The 15,109-nt window shown below is 38.2% G+C and overlaps 1 protein-coding gene across 1 annotated transcript; it reads right to left on the bottom strand.

Annotated features, from left to right (window-relative positions):
• Positions 1-2,134: 2,134 nt before the first annotated feature.
• Positions 2,135-13,989, bottom strand: LOC149800829 (uncharacterized). Its single transcript, XM_089954830.1, has 2 exons — positions 13,911-13,989; positions 2,135-7,888 (listed from the first exon to the last, which is right to left on the bottom strand). The coding sequence occupies exon 2, from the start codon at positions 7,866-7,868 to the stop codon at positions 6,654-6,656; it is 1,215 nt and encodes a 404-aa protein (XP_089810956.1). The 5' UTR covers positions 7,869-7,888; positions 13,911-13,989; the 3' UTR covers positions 2,135-6,653.
• Positions 13,990-15,109: the final 1,120 nt, after the last annotated feature.

Here is a 15,109-nt window from a genome sequence, read left to right as displayed (position 1 = left end):
AATGAATTCAATCCGTTTCAATCCTTCCTGTACCTGTAAATAAGCGCAGCTCACTGCATTGATTCACCTATTCTCGTCTCTTCAAGATGTGGACCACAGTTGAGTCATCCACCCTTGTGTCTTCCATAATGTTTAGGACGGACATGCTCATGTATGTCAGGTCCAAGTGGACTGTTGTTGAGAGGACAGATACTAGTCAATGGATGAGGAGAGTTTACATAGAAAGACAAGGATGTCTCAAGAGGGTACTTGTGTATGGACCGGCAGTTAGAAGGAGTTTAAGAAGAAGAAGAAGAAGATGTGACAGATGCCATCTATGTTAATATTAATATTAACATAAACCCAAAGGCCCTTTTCAGGGCCAGCCATATTTCTCGAAAAGAGATAGCCTTTCCATTGCCTACCCTTTTTTAAAAAAAATTTAAAAAAAAAAAAAATCCCATGTTCAATTTCCCTTGACGCTATAAAGTCCCACCCTGTTTAAATTCCTTTGACGCTAAACCGTCCCACGATTTTTCTCCATGTTAATTTCCCTTGACGCTAATCTGACCCACGATTTTTCTCCATGTTAAATTTCCCTTGACGCTAATCTGACCCAGGGGTCTCTGTAATGCTAATTCCCATTGACGCTAATCTATCCCCATTTACTACTAATATGTTGCTGCACATAACGCGGATTCAACCTGGGTCATTTTCCAGTGGAGCCATTGATAATGCAGCAAGATTACCGTAGCGAAAATAATTATCTGGTTTATGATACTTAGTAAGAATATTCGGATATCATATAGTTTCTTTCATACTTATTCAGTGGGTATATGTAATAATTCATCCGGTGATGTTATTTCCCCATAGAACATTCCGCCAGCGCTATCACAGGAAATCTATCGAGATTTGGTAGTAGTTTTTTATCGATGTAAAATGAATACGTGTCAACCATAACCGGGGCGGTGGGAAATCTAGTAATAATAGATACCAAGTTAATGACTGCATGAGCAATCATTGATGCTCACGAATGAGTGTTTTTAAGAGATTCATGGTCGCCGTAGGAAATTATATACGCACTGATCTATTCAGCCAACTTGATAGTGGGTTTCGAAATAAAAGTACCCGTGCTAACAGTTGCCTTGATAAGAAAATCAAGTTCAGCATGGCCATTTACAAGCCTGTTACTAAGACGCATGCAATTAGCAGATGCCATGTGGTAAATTTACCAATGATTCTCCAAACTAGGTCTTTAACGTAAAAAAACTTCCATACGAGTCTCATCTGCGATGGCTCAGAAAGCCAGGCTTATTTTTGTGGTTTGTATGCTATGATCGCTTCTGTCACTGTTAAAATTTCTAGTATGCGTGCCCGTGCGTCAAGCATAAAACTTAACGGAACAATACGAGTCCATCCACACAAATATCTGGAAGTCACGTCTACAGAAACAACGTCGTCCGGGATGTGTTCTAAAGACCACCATGCCCATATTCTACACAGGATGGCTGGTTGTCCTCGTAAAAACTGTGTGGAGTTGATTTTTTTCATGCGAAATACGAGACCACGGATACGTTTTAAAAAAATGAATTTTAGGCTAGATCATTGATCTCTTCGATTTGGATTTGAATTTTTTTAACGTAGCTTTTAAAATTTTCCAGTCATATCGCTACGATGTCTGGAGTGTGACAGTTTATAGTGATGTCTAGCACTGGGACATCATGCTGCAGACATGTAGCATCATGTCCCACCCAATCACATTATCCTGATACCAGTCCTAACACTAACATCTAGATGTTGAGCACCATGCAAGGCAAGTGTTAGAACCTTTTTTGTAAGTCTTTGGTATGAATCGGACGTTTATCGAACCCAAGACCTCACGCATCCGTGGCGGACGCTCTAACCACTAGGTCACCGGAGCGGTCGAATGATCACTTCGATATCGCCAGTGTATTTAGACGCTTTTGATACCAGACTGCTGTGAAGTTCCGTACTTTCATAACAATCTTCGCTGGCAAGTTTACATTGATCCATCATACCTTCATGGCGATCATCATTGCCAAATAGGCAAGGGGATACTAGGTACTCTTTAAGAATGTTTGCAGAATAGAAACCGAGTGAGTTTTCTGACTAAATGAATAAGACAAACACAGTGTGTGAAAGATTGAAATTTATGAAATGAATTAATAGAGAAAAATATATGGTGTAAAAATACAATGATTCTCTCACGCTCTCAACATAGATTGACCCAATCACTCTACACAAACATTCACACATTGAAAATAAACCAAAAATATGAATTCAATATGAAATACAGATCCAAGAAACCTCATGGACTACAGATACCTTTCAAACAGTATTATACACTACAAGAGAGATTCACATAATCTCAAGTATGGACTCCGATTACGATTCAAAATAATCTTATGATATTCAAATGTGTTTCCAAATAATGTTATAAACTATAAAAGAGATTCACATAATCTCTTGGAACACAACTAAGATTCAAAATAATCCTATGAACATAAAAATGCACCCAATTGGAACAACAACTGAACCAAACGTATGCTTCTAGACCACTTGTACAGTCGCACGATTCCTTGGGTTGGCCTACACTCTTATCGGCCTCTCGTACCCTTCATGGATCCACCACATGTACAGTCATACGTATACACACGTAAAGACAGTATACATCCCCTATTTGAATTAACTACGTCTACGTCCGTGGCTCAGACATACGTACATACATACGTATCGACAGCACGCAGCCTTAAATACTCTGGAAACTCCAGACAGCTCTAAACAGCTTCAGATAGCTCTAGACAGCTCTAGTCAACTCTAGTCAGCTCTAGTCATAGTCAGCTACAATAAAACCAAACTGGTCATAATAATTGTTTCTGTAAAATCTCTAGATATATGCTAATACATTAACCTCTAATAGTGACTTGTAATTCAAAGTTCAAATCTACATTGTAATAAATGCATTATTACGCGATAAGACATTACAAACCGAATAAGCTTCGCATATCAAAGTAAATATAAATTTAACACTTAACCCTATGGCTGGAGAACAACGGAGAGCGTACACTCCTTGACGTGATCGAAAACGATCAGTGTCGGTATAGAAATTGATCTTACTTAAATGCATAGGAGAGTGAGCAATAGTCAGGGTAAAATACCCGTGCATATCATGTTATTAATGTCGCAAGTAATTTCCGGCTAGGTACATGTTAGTACAGTAGCTTACCTGGAAAAACATTTATTCACCCTAGATAACGTTGTACGCATGTACAACGAAAAATAGTCAAGTATTTCTAAGGCAAAACCAAGTTATTTTTTGCCTAATTCTGTGACAGCTATTGGCTCAGAAACGTCGCCAGAATAAAACTTGACCAGGCGTGAGTGTTGTGTTCGATTCGTTTAGTGAAACTATCAAGTTTATATCGTCCAGAATCATGAAGAACTTTGCCGGTTATTGTCGTGAGAATAACATTTCAACGATTGCTCCAAAGCGGTAACGTTTCTGAGCTAATCTCCATCGACATATCCTCAAACATCGATGCTCGATCAAAACACGACCACGTGCTTCACAAGCAAAATGCTCAGTAACACTCGCGGTAACTCAATTAATTGTACCAGTACTCGTTGGTGCCAGTGCATCTCGATTACGTTAACTTATCAAGTATAATTAAATATACAACCGTGGTAACTGGATATGCATTGTTGACGTAAACCGATGACCGTCAACAACCGCATCTTCAGCGTGACAAACGACTGACTTCGTTTAACGTTCCTTACGTATTGGATCATTGTTATATCTGTTCTTCCGCTCATCGTTGACGTTAGTTAATTTAATTATAAGAAAGTATCAATTGTGGGGTGGATGCCTGTGAATTATACGACGAGGCCGCGTATGGTTCGTGCGAACATCGTGGACGATGTGTCGGTCCTCCTGTTAATCATCAACGTGGAATAAGTGTAAGAAGCGCTTTTAACTTTGAACTCGTCTTTGGCATCACGAAAATATTGATGCAGTTTGGATTATTCTTACCAGAGTTTTCATCACAATTCGTGATCACCATTGTAATGTATATTTAATTTAATTGTTTGTCTGTTAGATTTATTTTTTAAAATTCTATTACATGTTATTGTAATATAGCATTGTTTACTAGACTTGACCTTGTCCAAAATTGCGTTCATTTCTTCTTGACCTAATTGACTTTTATTTTAAAAAATTTCGTTTACGTGAACAATTAATAATAGCTTCATTATTCTATGTGTATAAGCTGATTGACCGAATTATTATTCAAGTAAACACGAAGACGTAAACATACTGATCCGGGTCTTGATTTTGGAGATTCCCAAGTGAATTCAATAGGTCATTGAATTATAAATAAACACGGCTTCTTAAATCATGCTAGAAGGTTATTTTCCATAAAGTAATGGTTATTTTTAGAAAGTGCTAATTTGTTACCTGAGGTCAAACAGAGAACTATATTATCTTGTGACTGTCAGAATTTTACCAGTCATGCTTTAACATCTGGCAGTTTAAGTTCTATTAAGTTGTGTCCAGTTTGGGCTGTGTTTTATTTTTTCAAATTATTAAATTCAAGTGATTTGTTTCTCCTGAAATACAAAAGTGTTTTGACGAAATTCTTGGATAAAGACATTCATTGGAATTTATACTGAATTCAAGCCAGGAACAATATTTATGTGATTCAACAAGAGACTGTTGACATATCCGTACTTCGTAGACCAGGACAGACACGTCATCTCCTTCAATTTTAAATCTCTTCGGGACTTGAACTGAGTTTTATTCAGGGCATTTTATTACTAGGACTTATGTCTTTTATTCTTGGATTATTTTTTTAATTCAATTCGCAATACCGTAAGTTCTTTTTTCCTATATTTCGCTTTGAATTCTATTGAAATAAATTCTTTGTTAAATTTTACAAAGTTTATTGTCTTCACTCCTATTTTAAGAGCATAGACTCGTAACACCATGCTCTCTCCACAATATATATTTTCCCCGTACACGAACCCCACATTGGTTACATCGGAGAGGACCACCACCATTTTTCGTATCGAGCAGTATTCGTTGACACAGTGCTCTCCACATTTCGTGGTTTTCCTTATGTGGATCATTTGCATCGATTCTTTCCAGTCTATATATTAACATTATGTTGTTTCCATCTGATTCCAACGTGGAGGGAAGAGCAGCAAGGGCTTGGTGGGATACCCCTCAGTGGTAATACTATTGTTTTATTTGACAGGGGATGGACAAATGCAGTGAAAGATTTATCCCCGGTCTCAGTTATTTTTTTGTATTCTTTGGATGTATAGCAGGATCCGATTTTCGGTTAATCGCAGTAAAATACCATTTTCCGAGGTGCCCCGCCTCCATCCCCGTTGCTGCCTGGGCGGTCGACTAGTCTAAAACTCTCCGTTATCGATCAATGCCATCTGATCTCTGTCCGCGTGGGTCCGAGTCTCTAGCTCGGCCAATGTATGTATATGAGAAAGTTTGCCAGTAACTTACCATGAGTCTATGGTTCGTACCACCATTTTCCCGTAATCTTCCTCCACCATTTATACTGGCCGCCATGTGAAGCTTATCCTGCGCTAAATATGTCGCGTTAAACCCAGAACAGCAACATCAACTAGAACAGCGTCATCTTCCAGACCAATAAACATGGATTATGTTAGGAAAGAGACAAGATAAAGTGTAAATCACATTAATATGTGTTTTATAGCGATATGTTTCAGTTTCCGGTAGAGAGAATTTAGTATCTAAACAACCGAGGTATAGTGCCCTGCACAGTGACAACTCACACGGTAGCCGACGTGGATTGATCCCATGATAGGATTCGTACTAGCACCCTTAGGGTCTCGAGTCCGAGAGACTCATCTGCTATATGTTAGAGGATTTCACTGTAGACCGGGGAAGCTGCTGTGTTAAATGGGGTCGAACGATTTGAGAGACAAACGGGAATGTAACATAGGCGCCATGTTGACTCATATATGTTTTGCAACTGTGGATATCAGAATAAAAGCGATCACAGCAATGATACTTTCTAGTAGAAAATGCATAATTTCACATCCCAACATTTAACATCAAAGAAGCTAGCCACAAAGAATGGATAACGATAATGTATGGTGAACTACACTCTTAATACCCTTGACAAAGATACAGACCATGTGAAATCCGTAGCCGCACTTAACACTTAACCCCTGCATTAAAATTTAAAGAACTGCTTCCTAATTATGAAAAGGAATTTTCCCGAGCCATTACAAAACTTGACTATGAATCATGAGGTCTGAGTGCTAGGCAAGAGGTCACTGCCTTTATAATTGCCTTGTTGGGAGCAGCAAGCAAGCGGGAAGGTTGATTAACAATGTGTCACTGAAGCGAAATTGGGTGAAATTTGTAAACGACGCAACGTATCATCAATGGAATTTTCGAGCTTTTATATCCACAGATATAACGCGTATGTGAACTATTATATATTGTTATATCTCTTTGATTTATCATAGTAATGTCTATGTTTCTGATCGTAGTAATGTTTCTGATCATAGTAATGTTTATGTTTCTGTACCGTATGAATCTGCATAATATAACATTATGTACATGTCTAGTGATTTATTACATTATGTAGTTTTACGTCTAAAATGTTCTAGTCAGCACTTAGTAAGAACCCAGAAAATGTACTCCACACATGGTGAATGTAAAACGGCTGCTCTCCCCATGGACCATGTTTAACCATCCTCGCCGAATCCCCTTTGTACATACGAATAACCAACATATTACTTCCTGGAGCAAAGTATTTCGGGTCTCCGGAGTACAGCCAAAGTTTTAAATCTTCGTTTATCTTCAACGCTGTTTCAAGTCCTCTTGAAGCCCCAAGAATGTGCGAAAAGAATACGTACGTTCCACCGACGGGGGCTATAAATTTTCCGTTTGTATGATTGTAGGCACTTCCGTCGTTGTGAATAACATCACTGAATACAATAGTGTCCCAGGGAGTGATGTTTTGTATTATTGGCGATATTCGAGCGGAAAATGATACACGGCGATTAACTTGCTTTTCAAATTCTGATAGTTTCAAACCATTGACTTTTAATGTTTCTTGTACAGACTGGAGCGCCCTTCTCAAACAGCAGCTGGATTTGTTCATGCCGTGGCTTTGACAAACATTTACATAGCTTAGATTTAGTTGACAAACTTGATTTGAAACGCCATCGATATATGCATCCATCTGGTTTCTAGCATTTGAGGCGGAACTATTGAGCTCGTTTTGTTTCCTTTCCATATCACACAATTCTGATCCTAGACTCGTTAAAGATTTCTCTGTGGATGATTTGAAATCCATGAATTCATTCACTTGATCAGAAGCTGTTCTTAAATCTGATTGCAGATCTTCTTGTTTTGAACTAAGTTCACTAACTCTTTTGTCCGTCTGTTTTCTCCATTGCTTTTCTTCGCCAAATGCTTTTTTAAGGACAATGATGTTATGTCGTAGATCATTGTTGTCATTTTTCAAAATTTGATTCTGATAGTTCGCATTACGAACGTCGTTTTGCAATTGTTCGATGATACTTTGCTGGGTCTTTAAATTGGCTCTTAAAATATCCATCTCTTCGGGACTTTTTGCATGATCGTTTGTGAACTTTTGTTCTTGTAACTGATGGACAGTATTTTGAAGTTCTATTCTCAGTCTCCGTTCAGTGTTCAGATCTCTCTGTAGAAGCAGAATATCAGATGCCAACCTTAGGTCCACCATGTCCAACCTGTTCCTCAGTCTTTCCAACTCAGTGGGTACATCTGCCATATGTACACAGTCAATGGCCATGACCATAATGGCGAAACACAGATGCCACAAACTCCTCATATCCTTGTGTTATAGGGTAGCTGTAATTGATATAATCAAACATATAATAACGTGTCATCATTTATGATAGGTCAAATTACAATCAAATATGTTAGTTTGATAGAAGTTTGTCAACGCATTACTACAGGAAGAGCTACATTAACATAAAGACTGACACTTTATGTACTCTCTCTTAAAATATTAAAAAGATAGCAAATGGAAATGTTATATGACTAGACTAAACATTCATTATTTCTCTAGTAGAAAGATTGGTTGATTGATTGGCCTAGTTTGAATCGTTTAAATCCACTAAATATAGGCAGAGAGTTTAAAGCCACGAGAACTACGCGAATCTGCAGTGACGTAATGTTACGACTTTTTGGTCACAAAATTAAGTAACAAAAAAGAAGTAAAACAGGTTTATAAAATTTAAGAAACAATTTAATCATCAAAGTTCAAAATGGAAATATGAGAGGAACTCACAGTATTATGAAGTGAATCCTACTTAGTCCTTATAAAGGTCTATGAAAGTCCTAAATAAATGTTAATTCCTTATAAATTTCAATACCGGAAATGTACTGGTCCTCAAGAATGGTGACACTGTCAAGATGGCGTTGTTCAGAATTCCTCCCAATAATTTTTAACAGTTCCAGAATAGTATTATAGTCCGAATAATGAGCACTTTCTATCTCCACTGAACTGTCCCCGAATTTATTTTCAGCTCGAATAATATCTACGTACAACATAAAACGCGTCTGCAGACTTAAAACAGGAACATAATAAGTGTGAAAGACTCCAAATATTGTAATGAATCTGATTGCTTAACTTTCTCTTTATGGCAGTAGACCCACGTGACAGCATTAACTACTGATTTTAAGTCGAATTAAACATATTCACTTGACCTAGCACAACCAATGGGAGGCCACATAATTATTCTTGAAACATCAATATCCCATCAGTCACAGAGAAACTACGCCATAGGCGCCATTTTAAGTCTTATTAGTAAGATGTATGTGTGTGTGTGTGTTATTTGGATTTTTAACGTTGTTTTAACGAGGTTTCAGTCATATCGCTACGATGTATGCAGACTGGCAGTTTATAGTGGTGTCTAGCATTGGGCATCACGTCGCAGACATGTAGCATTATGTCCCACCCAGTCACATGATCATAACAGGCCGACCAGTCCTAATACTAAACTCTTAATCCTGAGCTCCTACGGAGGCAGCTGCTAGTACCAGTTATGCAAGTCTATGGTGTGACAAAGCCAGGGCTCTAACCCTCGACGTCCCGCATCCGAGGCTGACGGATCGGTGCATTAGTTCGAAGATTATTACTAATTGTCATCACATACGTACGCATATATTTACAAATTCTATGTACCGACCAGTGGCCTAGTGTAAGAGAACCACAACTGTAGCAGACCCAAGTTGATCCAAGAACACACAGCCTATTAGTTGGGAACAAGGCACTCTTACCACTGAACCACCGCGAATTCTGCCTCCATTGATCGTCTCAAAAAATATGCAGGAGAGCCGATCTGGCCTATTTCACGCCCGAAAGTCAGCAATGGGTGGGAATCAGTTGGGGTGGGGTGGGGTGGGGTGGGGTTTCACTCAGGTATAGCTTCCAAGATAGTATTGAATCGATGCATGGGAAACAGAACTTAGACTAGAATTGAAGAGAAATACTGCGATTCACTGCATCAATTGTGATCTATCTTATGCAACGTTCTGTTTAAAGTTTTATATTGTTACTCCATCTAGTGTTGAAAGTATTCTACCTGGTTTTAAGAGCAAACGGTCATGTGATCGCTAGTGGTCAGCACAATATCCGAAGAAACAGAAGTGGCAGCCGCTTTCGCTACACTTAGGAAAGTGGAATTGGAAGTCAATTTAAATACTGTACCTCAAGAAGAGGAAGAAGCCGTGGAGAAGGAAGAAGCTGAGACTAAGGCCCATGACAATATCTTTGAAGCAGCGGTAGAACCAGGGTAGGATTGTCAGTCAAATGCTTTACGATGGTTATGGCCAGCGTACCATGGACTCTGTACTAAACTAATACGCGATGCGCAACAGCTCATTCTCCTCATGACTACAGTGGAGTAAAAAGCAAAAGCTGAAGCATCGCCGATAACATATGAAGAAGATGTACGACCTCTTGATGGGAATCGGTACTAAGTACGCTTTACAATGGATGTCAGCTGCCACTACACTGTTCCACACATTTACAAGCCCATAGATTCATGAGACCAGAATTGCAATCAGGACGTGTATTCACAGAGAGACTCACTACTTCAGGATTGCATGCAGGAAAGGCAGTTGTGCGCATCACTCACACCTTTCAAAGTCCAAATGCATCTGACCAATCGCACATGAACCCACCATCGAATGCTGCTTCGCTCATCGATGACATTCCGCATGTGTCTCAATTTGGCATGTCGAAGCGAGATGTATGACAGACTTTGGCCAAATATCTGAACTCGCCATGAACTCGTCAACACGGTGCTCTTCAAGTTCGACCGTAGAGAGGAACTTGATGTATTGTAAAAATACATAGGACATGAGTCCTCAGAGCATGTGAAGAGGAACAGGTCAGTACATATAAATATATAACCCTGCAATAGGTCTGAAGACGGTATGGGACTGACTGGATGCATGTTACGCACACCATACCCCCCCCCCCCAGGTCATTGAAAACTCGCTCTTCGATGCATTAGAGAAATTTATAAATATTTATATCAAAGATAATCAAAAGCTACGAGATCTTGGAGACCTGCTAATGAAAATCGAATTGGCCAAAGTGAATCCACACCTGCCAGGCCTCAGTTTGTTAGACACCCATCGTGGAAAAACTGCAACACAGTTTACAAGAGAAATGGATCTCGCAAGGCTGAAGATATAAGGAGGAAAATACAGTCCCATTCCCACATTCCATATTCTTTTTCAATGTTTACTCGTGATCTAGCTAAAACAAGGTATGATCCAAGTTTCGAATTTAGTGCATCGGGCGCATCGAGTTCAAATGTTTTCAAGTAAGACACAAAAACATCTATCTCCCATTTACCATCTATGGGAGGTTATTACTTCAAGAGCTTACTTCAGAAGCAAGAGAATGGGATACTACACTACCCAAAACAAAAGCTACAGGAGGGGTGGAAGGATTCTCTGCTGACTCTCTAACAGCTCCTGATTCCGCGTACTTACACCGCAAAACTCTTTCTCTGCAGAACTGGGCCGAGAGTTATGTCTCTTCTCAGATGTCTCAACAAAAACAAAGTCAGCCGTGGCCTGATTAAAAAACCACAGATACAAAAGGAATGCACTACTTGGGGTCGAAAAATCTAAGAATACTCCGCAACTCCCACAAATTATTCCTAGACAAAAGCCAAGTTGAGCTCTATTAGAAGCAAAAAAAAAAAAAGCGGAACTGATTTTAGATCAAATGGATATAAAACCCGACGTCATGAAGTTCTACACGGACAGCAAAGTAGTGTTGGCATAAATACACAACCAAACCAGACATATGTTTATAACAACAACAGTATGGAACGTATCAGGAGGTCAACGCACCAAGCGCAATGGCATGTTACTACTGACAGAAAGCCCACAGACCACACTGCTAGATCTGATCAAGCAGCTCATCTGATGTCCACAACATATGTTATTACCAGCATTCCTGCTACACGACGACAATATGCCCCCGGCTGTGGCAGACCCTTTCGAATTTGTGGACCCTGGATCAGACACAGAAATTCGTCCTCAGGTCACAACCCTTGCTACCAGTTATACATCTGAAAATCAACTTGGTTCATACCTCTTCAAACGTTTTTCAAACTGGACATCGCTCATAACAAGCTATAGCGCATCTTATCCACATCCTATCATGGCGCATCTAATGATGGATCATGTAGTTGGTTGTCGTAGCTGGCACCACACTGCAAGACCACGCACCATTGATGAACTCATCTGGGCAAAGAAAATTATCCGCTGAGTACAGCATGAATAAGGGGCGTAAACAAGAAAGAAGATATTCCCGAGGGTAGCTCCTTTAAATGTTGGACACTATTATCGGAGATGATGAGATTCAATCCTCCATTTCTGTAAACCAGGGTACTCATTTTGAACTCCAGCGTTTTCTAGTTCTGTCCGCTCTCGTTGCAGCATTGCAGAGCTATATCTATGAGTACTTATTAATGTGATAACACTCGATACTTTGGACATAATTGTTAATGTATATAATATAGTTTTATACGTGAATTTCTTGTGGCGTGAATAAGGAGACATTCAAAAGAAAACCATTCAGATGTGAAGTTTGCTATTCAAATGTGATGTGCATTTCAGACAGCAATAACAGAAGCCATTCTAGCATTTGTTGTAACACAAGTAGTTTCATTCGATGGTTAATTGTAGCGTGTTTAATGACATGAAATGATGATTCAACACTGCAGCAAATGGGCATAAATAGTTGTTAATATATAGCATCACATACAAATTTGTATATTTTGTGTTTTAGTTTAAAGATAAACACATTACATATTGTCGCATGTATGTGTAGATACACATTCCCTCAGTATTCAAGGGTGTATTGAGTTGATAATTTCTACAGTTGGGCTACAACAGGCTTGACACGAATATCCGGTAGGTGAAAACATTTGACTTAACCAGGTCTTATCCTTCGTCTTGCTTTACAGGAGTCTTATTTCGTCATCATTGTATTTCTCAAACTATATCTTGGAACATCTTCGGAATATATTTCAACATGGTATTGATTATAACTATTTAGTTTTAAAACAAAAATAGCAGGTTATAAGGATTGTCTTTGCTATCAAAGACAAAGGTCTCAAAGGATAAAACTTTTGTCAATCACCTGCTCGAATTAGTCAGATACAGCGGTTTGATTGGTTCAATGCCAGTGATGACATCAGTGCGAATTATCAATACTGTATCTCCTTTTCATTTTTTTTCTTCAGTTTTATACTGCTTCCGATTATACAAGAGACTGTTCAGTTTATAAGGAGACTTTTGAATAAATTCTACTAGATTCTAAAGAGCATTCTTGTCTTCCTATGTTTAGTTAAAAATGAGTTAAGTAATCTGTTTAGTTGAGCAGTGTTATGCGCGACAAGAACAACATAAAAAATAGTCTGTACAAACATGTATTAAACTGGTATTGTTTGTCCTCAACCATTAAAGTCGTACAGCTCTTGATTACTACAGTTCACCACATCCGAATTTATGTACAAGGAATATGCAATGAAGAAAAGATATTGTGGAAATTACACTAATCTGTGTTTTTTTACTTTCCGTTAACAGAGAAGAGATCAACATTTTATGCAAATAAGCCGCTCACTTAAAATGGAGAGGACGGGTTGGTGCTTGTCCCTTCATTATTTATGAAGATTACATAGCAACGTATTTACGAGGTTGACAATGTTATTCTATAAAGAGAACATATTGTGTGAGTTACATTAATCCTTGAATTTGCATTGATATCTTTCATTTCCCGATAAAGAGAAGATGCAACTTTACAGATGTGTAAGTCTTCCTTGCGTTGCATGATGAAAAGTATGACAGCATACGACATTCCTGTTCGAGGGCAGACGTCATCTCACATCTCACATCTCATACTACACTGTTTCTGTGGCGCCTATATTAAATTCCATTTTGGCAAAGTACTTTCATTCTCTTAACACAGCCCACCTCTCCCCTCCCCCTTTTGTGACTAAAGTAACATGCTCTCTCTCTCTCTCTCTCTCTCTCTCTCTCTCTCTCTCTCTCTGTGTGTGTGTGTCTGTGTGTGTTTGATACAAGATAAGTTTGAAATTAGTAATGAATCGATTTGAGCGGCGTTGTACTTAGAATGTTAGAGAAGCAGTTAAGTGACACATCTCCGTTGATATTTTAGGATTAGAGAACATATAGAGTTAAACAACGCTGGTTATAAGACCGACTTTGATTGTATGTGTATGTCGTAAATTCAATAGAATATATCCCTTCAATATGAATATAACCAGATTATACAGTGCTTCATTAGAAATAGCATTTAAGACAAATGGCTACTTACCACTCCAGACAGCGAGGAAAACATGGACTAAGAAAGAAAGCATTTATTTTACGCACGTAATAGGATCAGATGTCCGGATGTTTGAATTGTGAGAAAAGAAAATTAGGGTCACATAACATCTCGGTTAATTTGACATCCGGTATTTGACTGTAGTGGGCTCTCATACGATACGTAATCTTCTCTCTCACTCACAGAAACTTGAAAACTATTGTATCCTGTACTGTAAAGAAAACAATTGATTCTGCTGGGTCGTATATATATATATATATATATATATATATATATATATATATATATATATATATATATATATAACTTTACTGATAGAACTATGGGAATTATGGACAGTTAACAGTGACCATCACTGAGAGGACCTATAGAAGAGTGATAGTGTCAGAAGTGACTTTTTGGTCACTGAACTAGGTCACAGCCTTTATCGCCCTTGCGTTTTGCTCCCATTAGTAAAAGTGCCACATGTTATGTGCAATCTGTGGAAAGTGAAGTGACTAAACAAGCGGATAGAGTCTGTTGACATATCAGAAACCAACACAGCCGAAATTATCACACTGCTCTGGTAGACATGATTGTTCATTGTTTTTGGTACTTCTATTGTTACGACTCTATAGTCTTAAACTAAGTACCGAAAACGAGTAAAACGTGTTTTGTAAATTTCAATAAACAATTGATTTATCTAAAATACAAGTTGACAATTTTGAAAACAATTTAAAAGTATTCTGAATTAAACCCAAAATAGTCCTACAAGTTATTTCTCAAGCTCAAAAATATAGTGCATTCCGAATGAATTTCGGTGGTGTTCTGAATATATTCCAGTTTTAATGTTTTGATATGCTTGTAGTGTTATCTGTACGAATGTGTCATCAGTTTGATATATCGCTATCATATAATCCAAAAAGTCCTTAAATGAATTCACAATAATGCAAAAAATGATTTAGTCCGAAAATGGTGTTCACATTGTAATTTCAATGAATAATTTAATAAATAAATCATCTGAAATTAAAACATGCGCACGACAATAAGACTGTTTAAGCATTTGATGTTAAGATTGAAATGAGTAATTCTGATGCAAACAACATTTATGTACGAAAGCTAAGTCACAATAACAGAGTCATGATGATGGTAATTTTTACATCAGACCTGAAAACAATTTTCTTCTAGAACGTTCTTAGTTTCTAAAACAA

This window comes from Sinohyriopsis cumingii, chromosome 4 (genome assembly GCF_028554795.1).
Source record: "Sinohyriopsis cumingii isolate HCF-2022 chromosome 4, ASM2855479v2, whole genome shotgun sequence".
Lineage (NCBI taxonomy): Eukaryota > Metazoa > Mollusca > Bivalvia > Unionida > Unionidae > Sinohyriopsis > Sinohyriopsis cumingii.
The sequence above is the reverse complement of the archived record's forward strand: the minus strand, read 5'-3'. Positions and strand labels throughout refer to the sequence as shown.

Excerpts from the sequence above, each read along its gene's own strand:
- LOC149800829 (XM_089954830.1), bottom strand. The coding sequence starts at position 7,868 with ATGAGGAGTTTGTGGCATCTGTGTTTCGCCATTATGGTCATGGCCATT.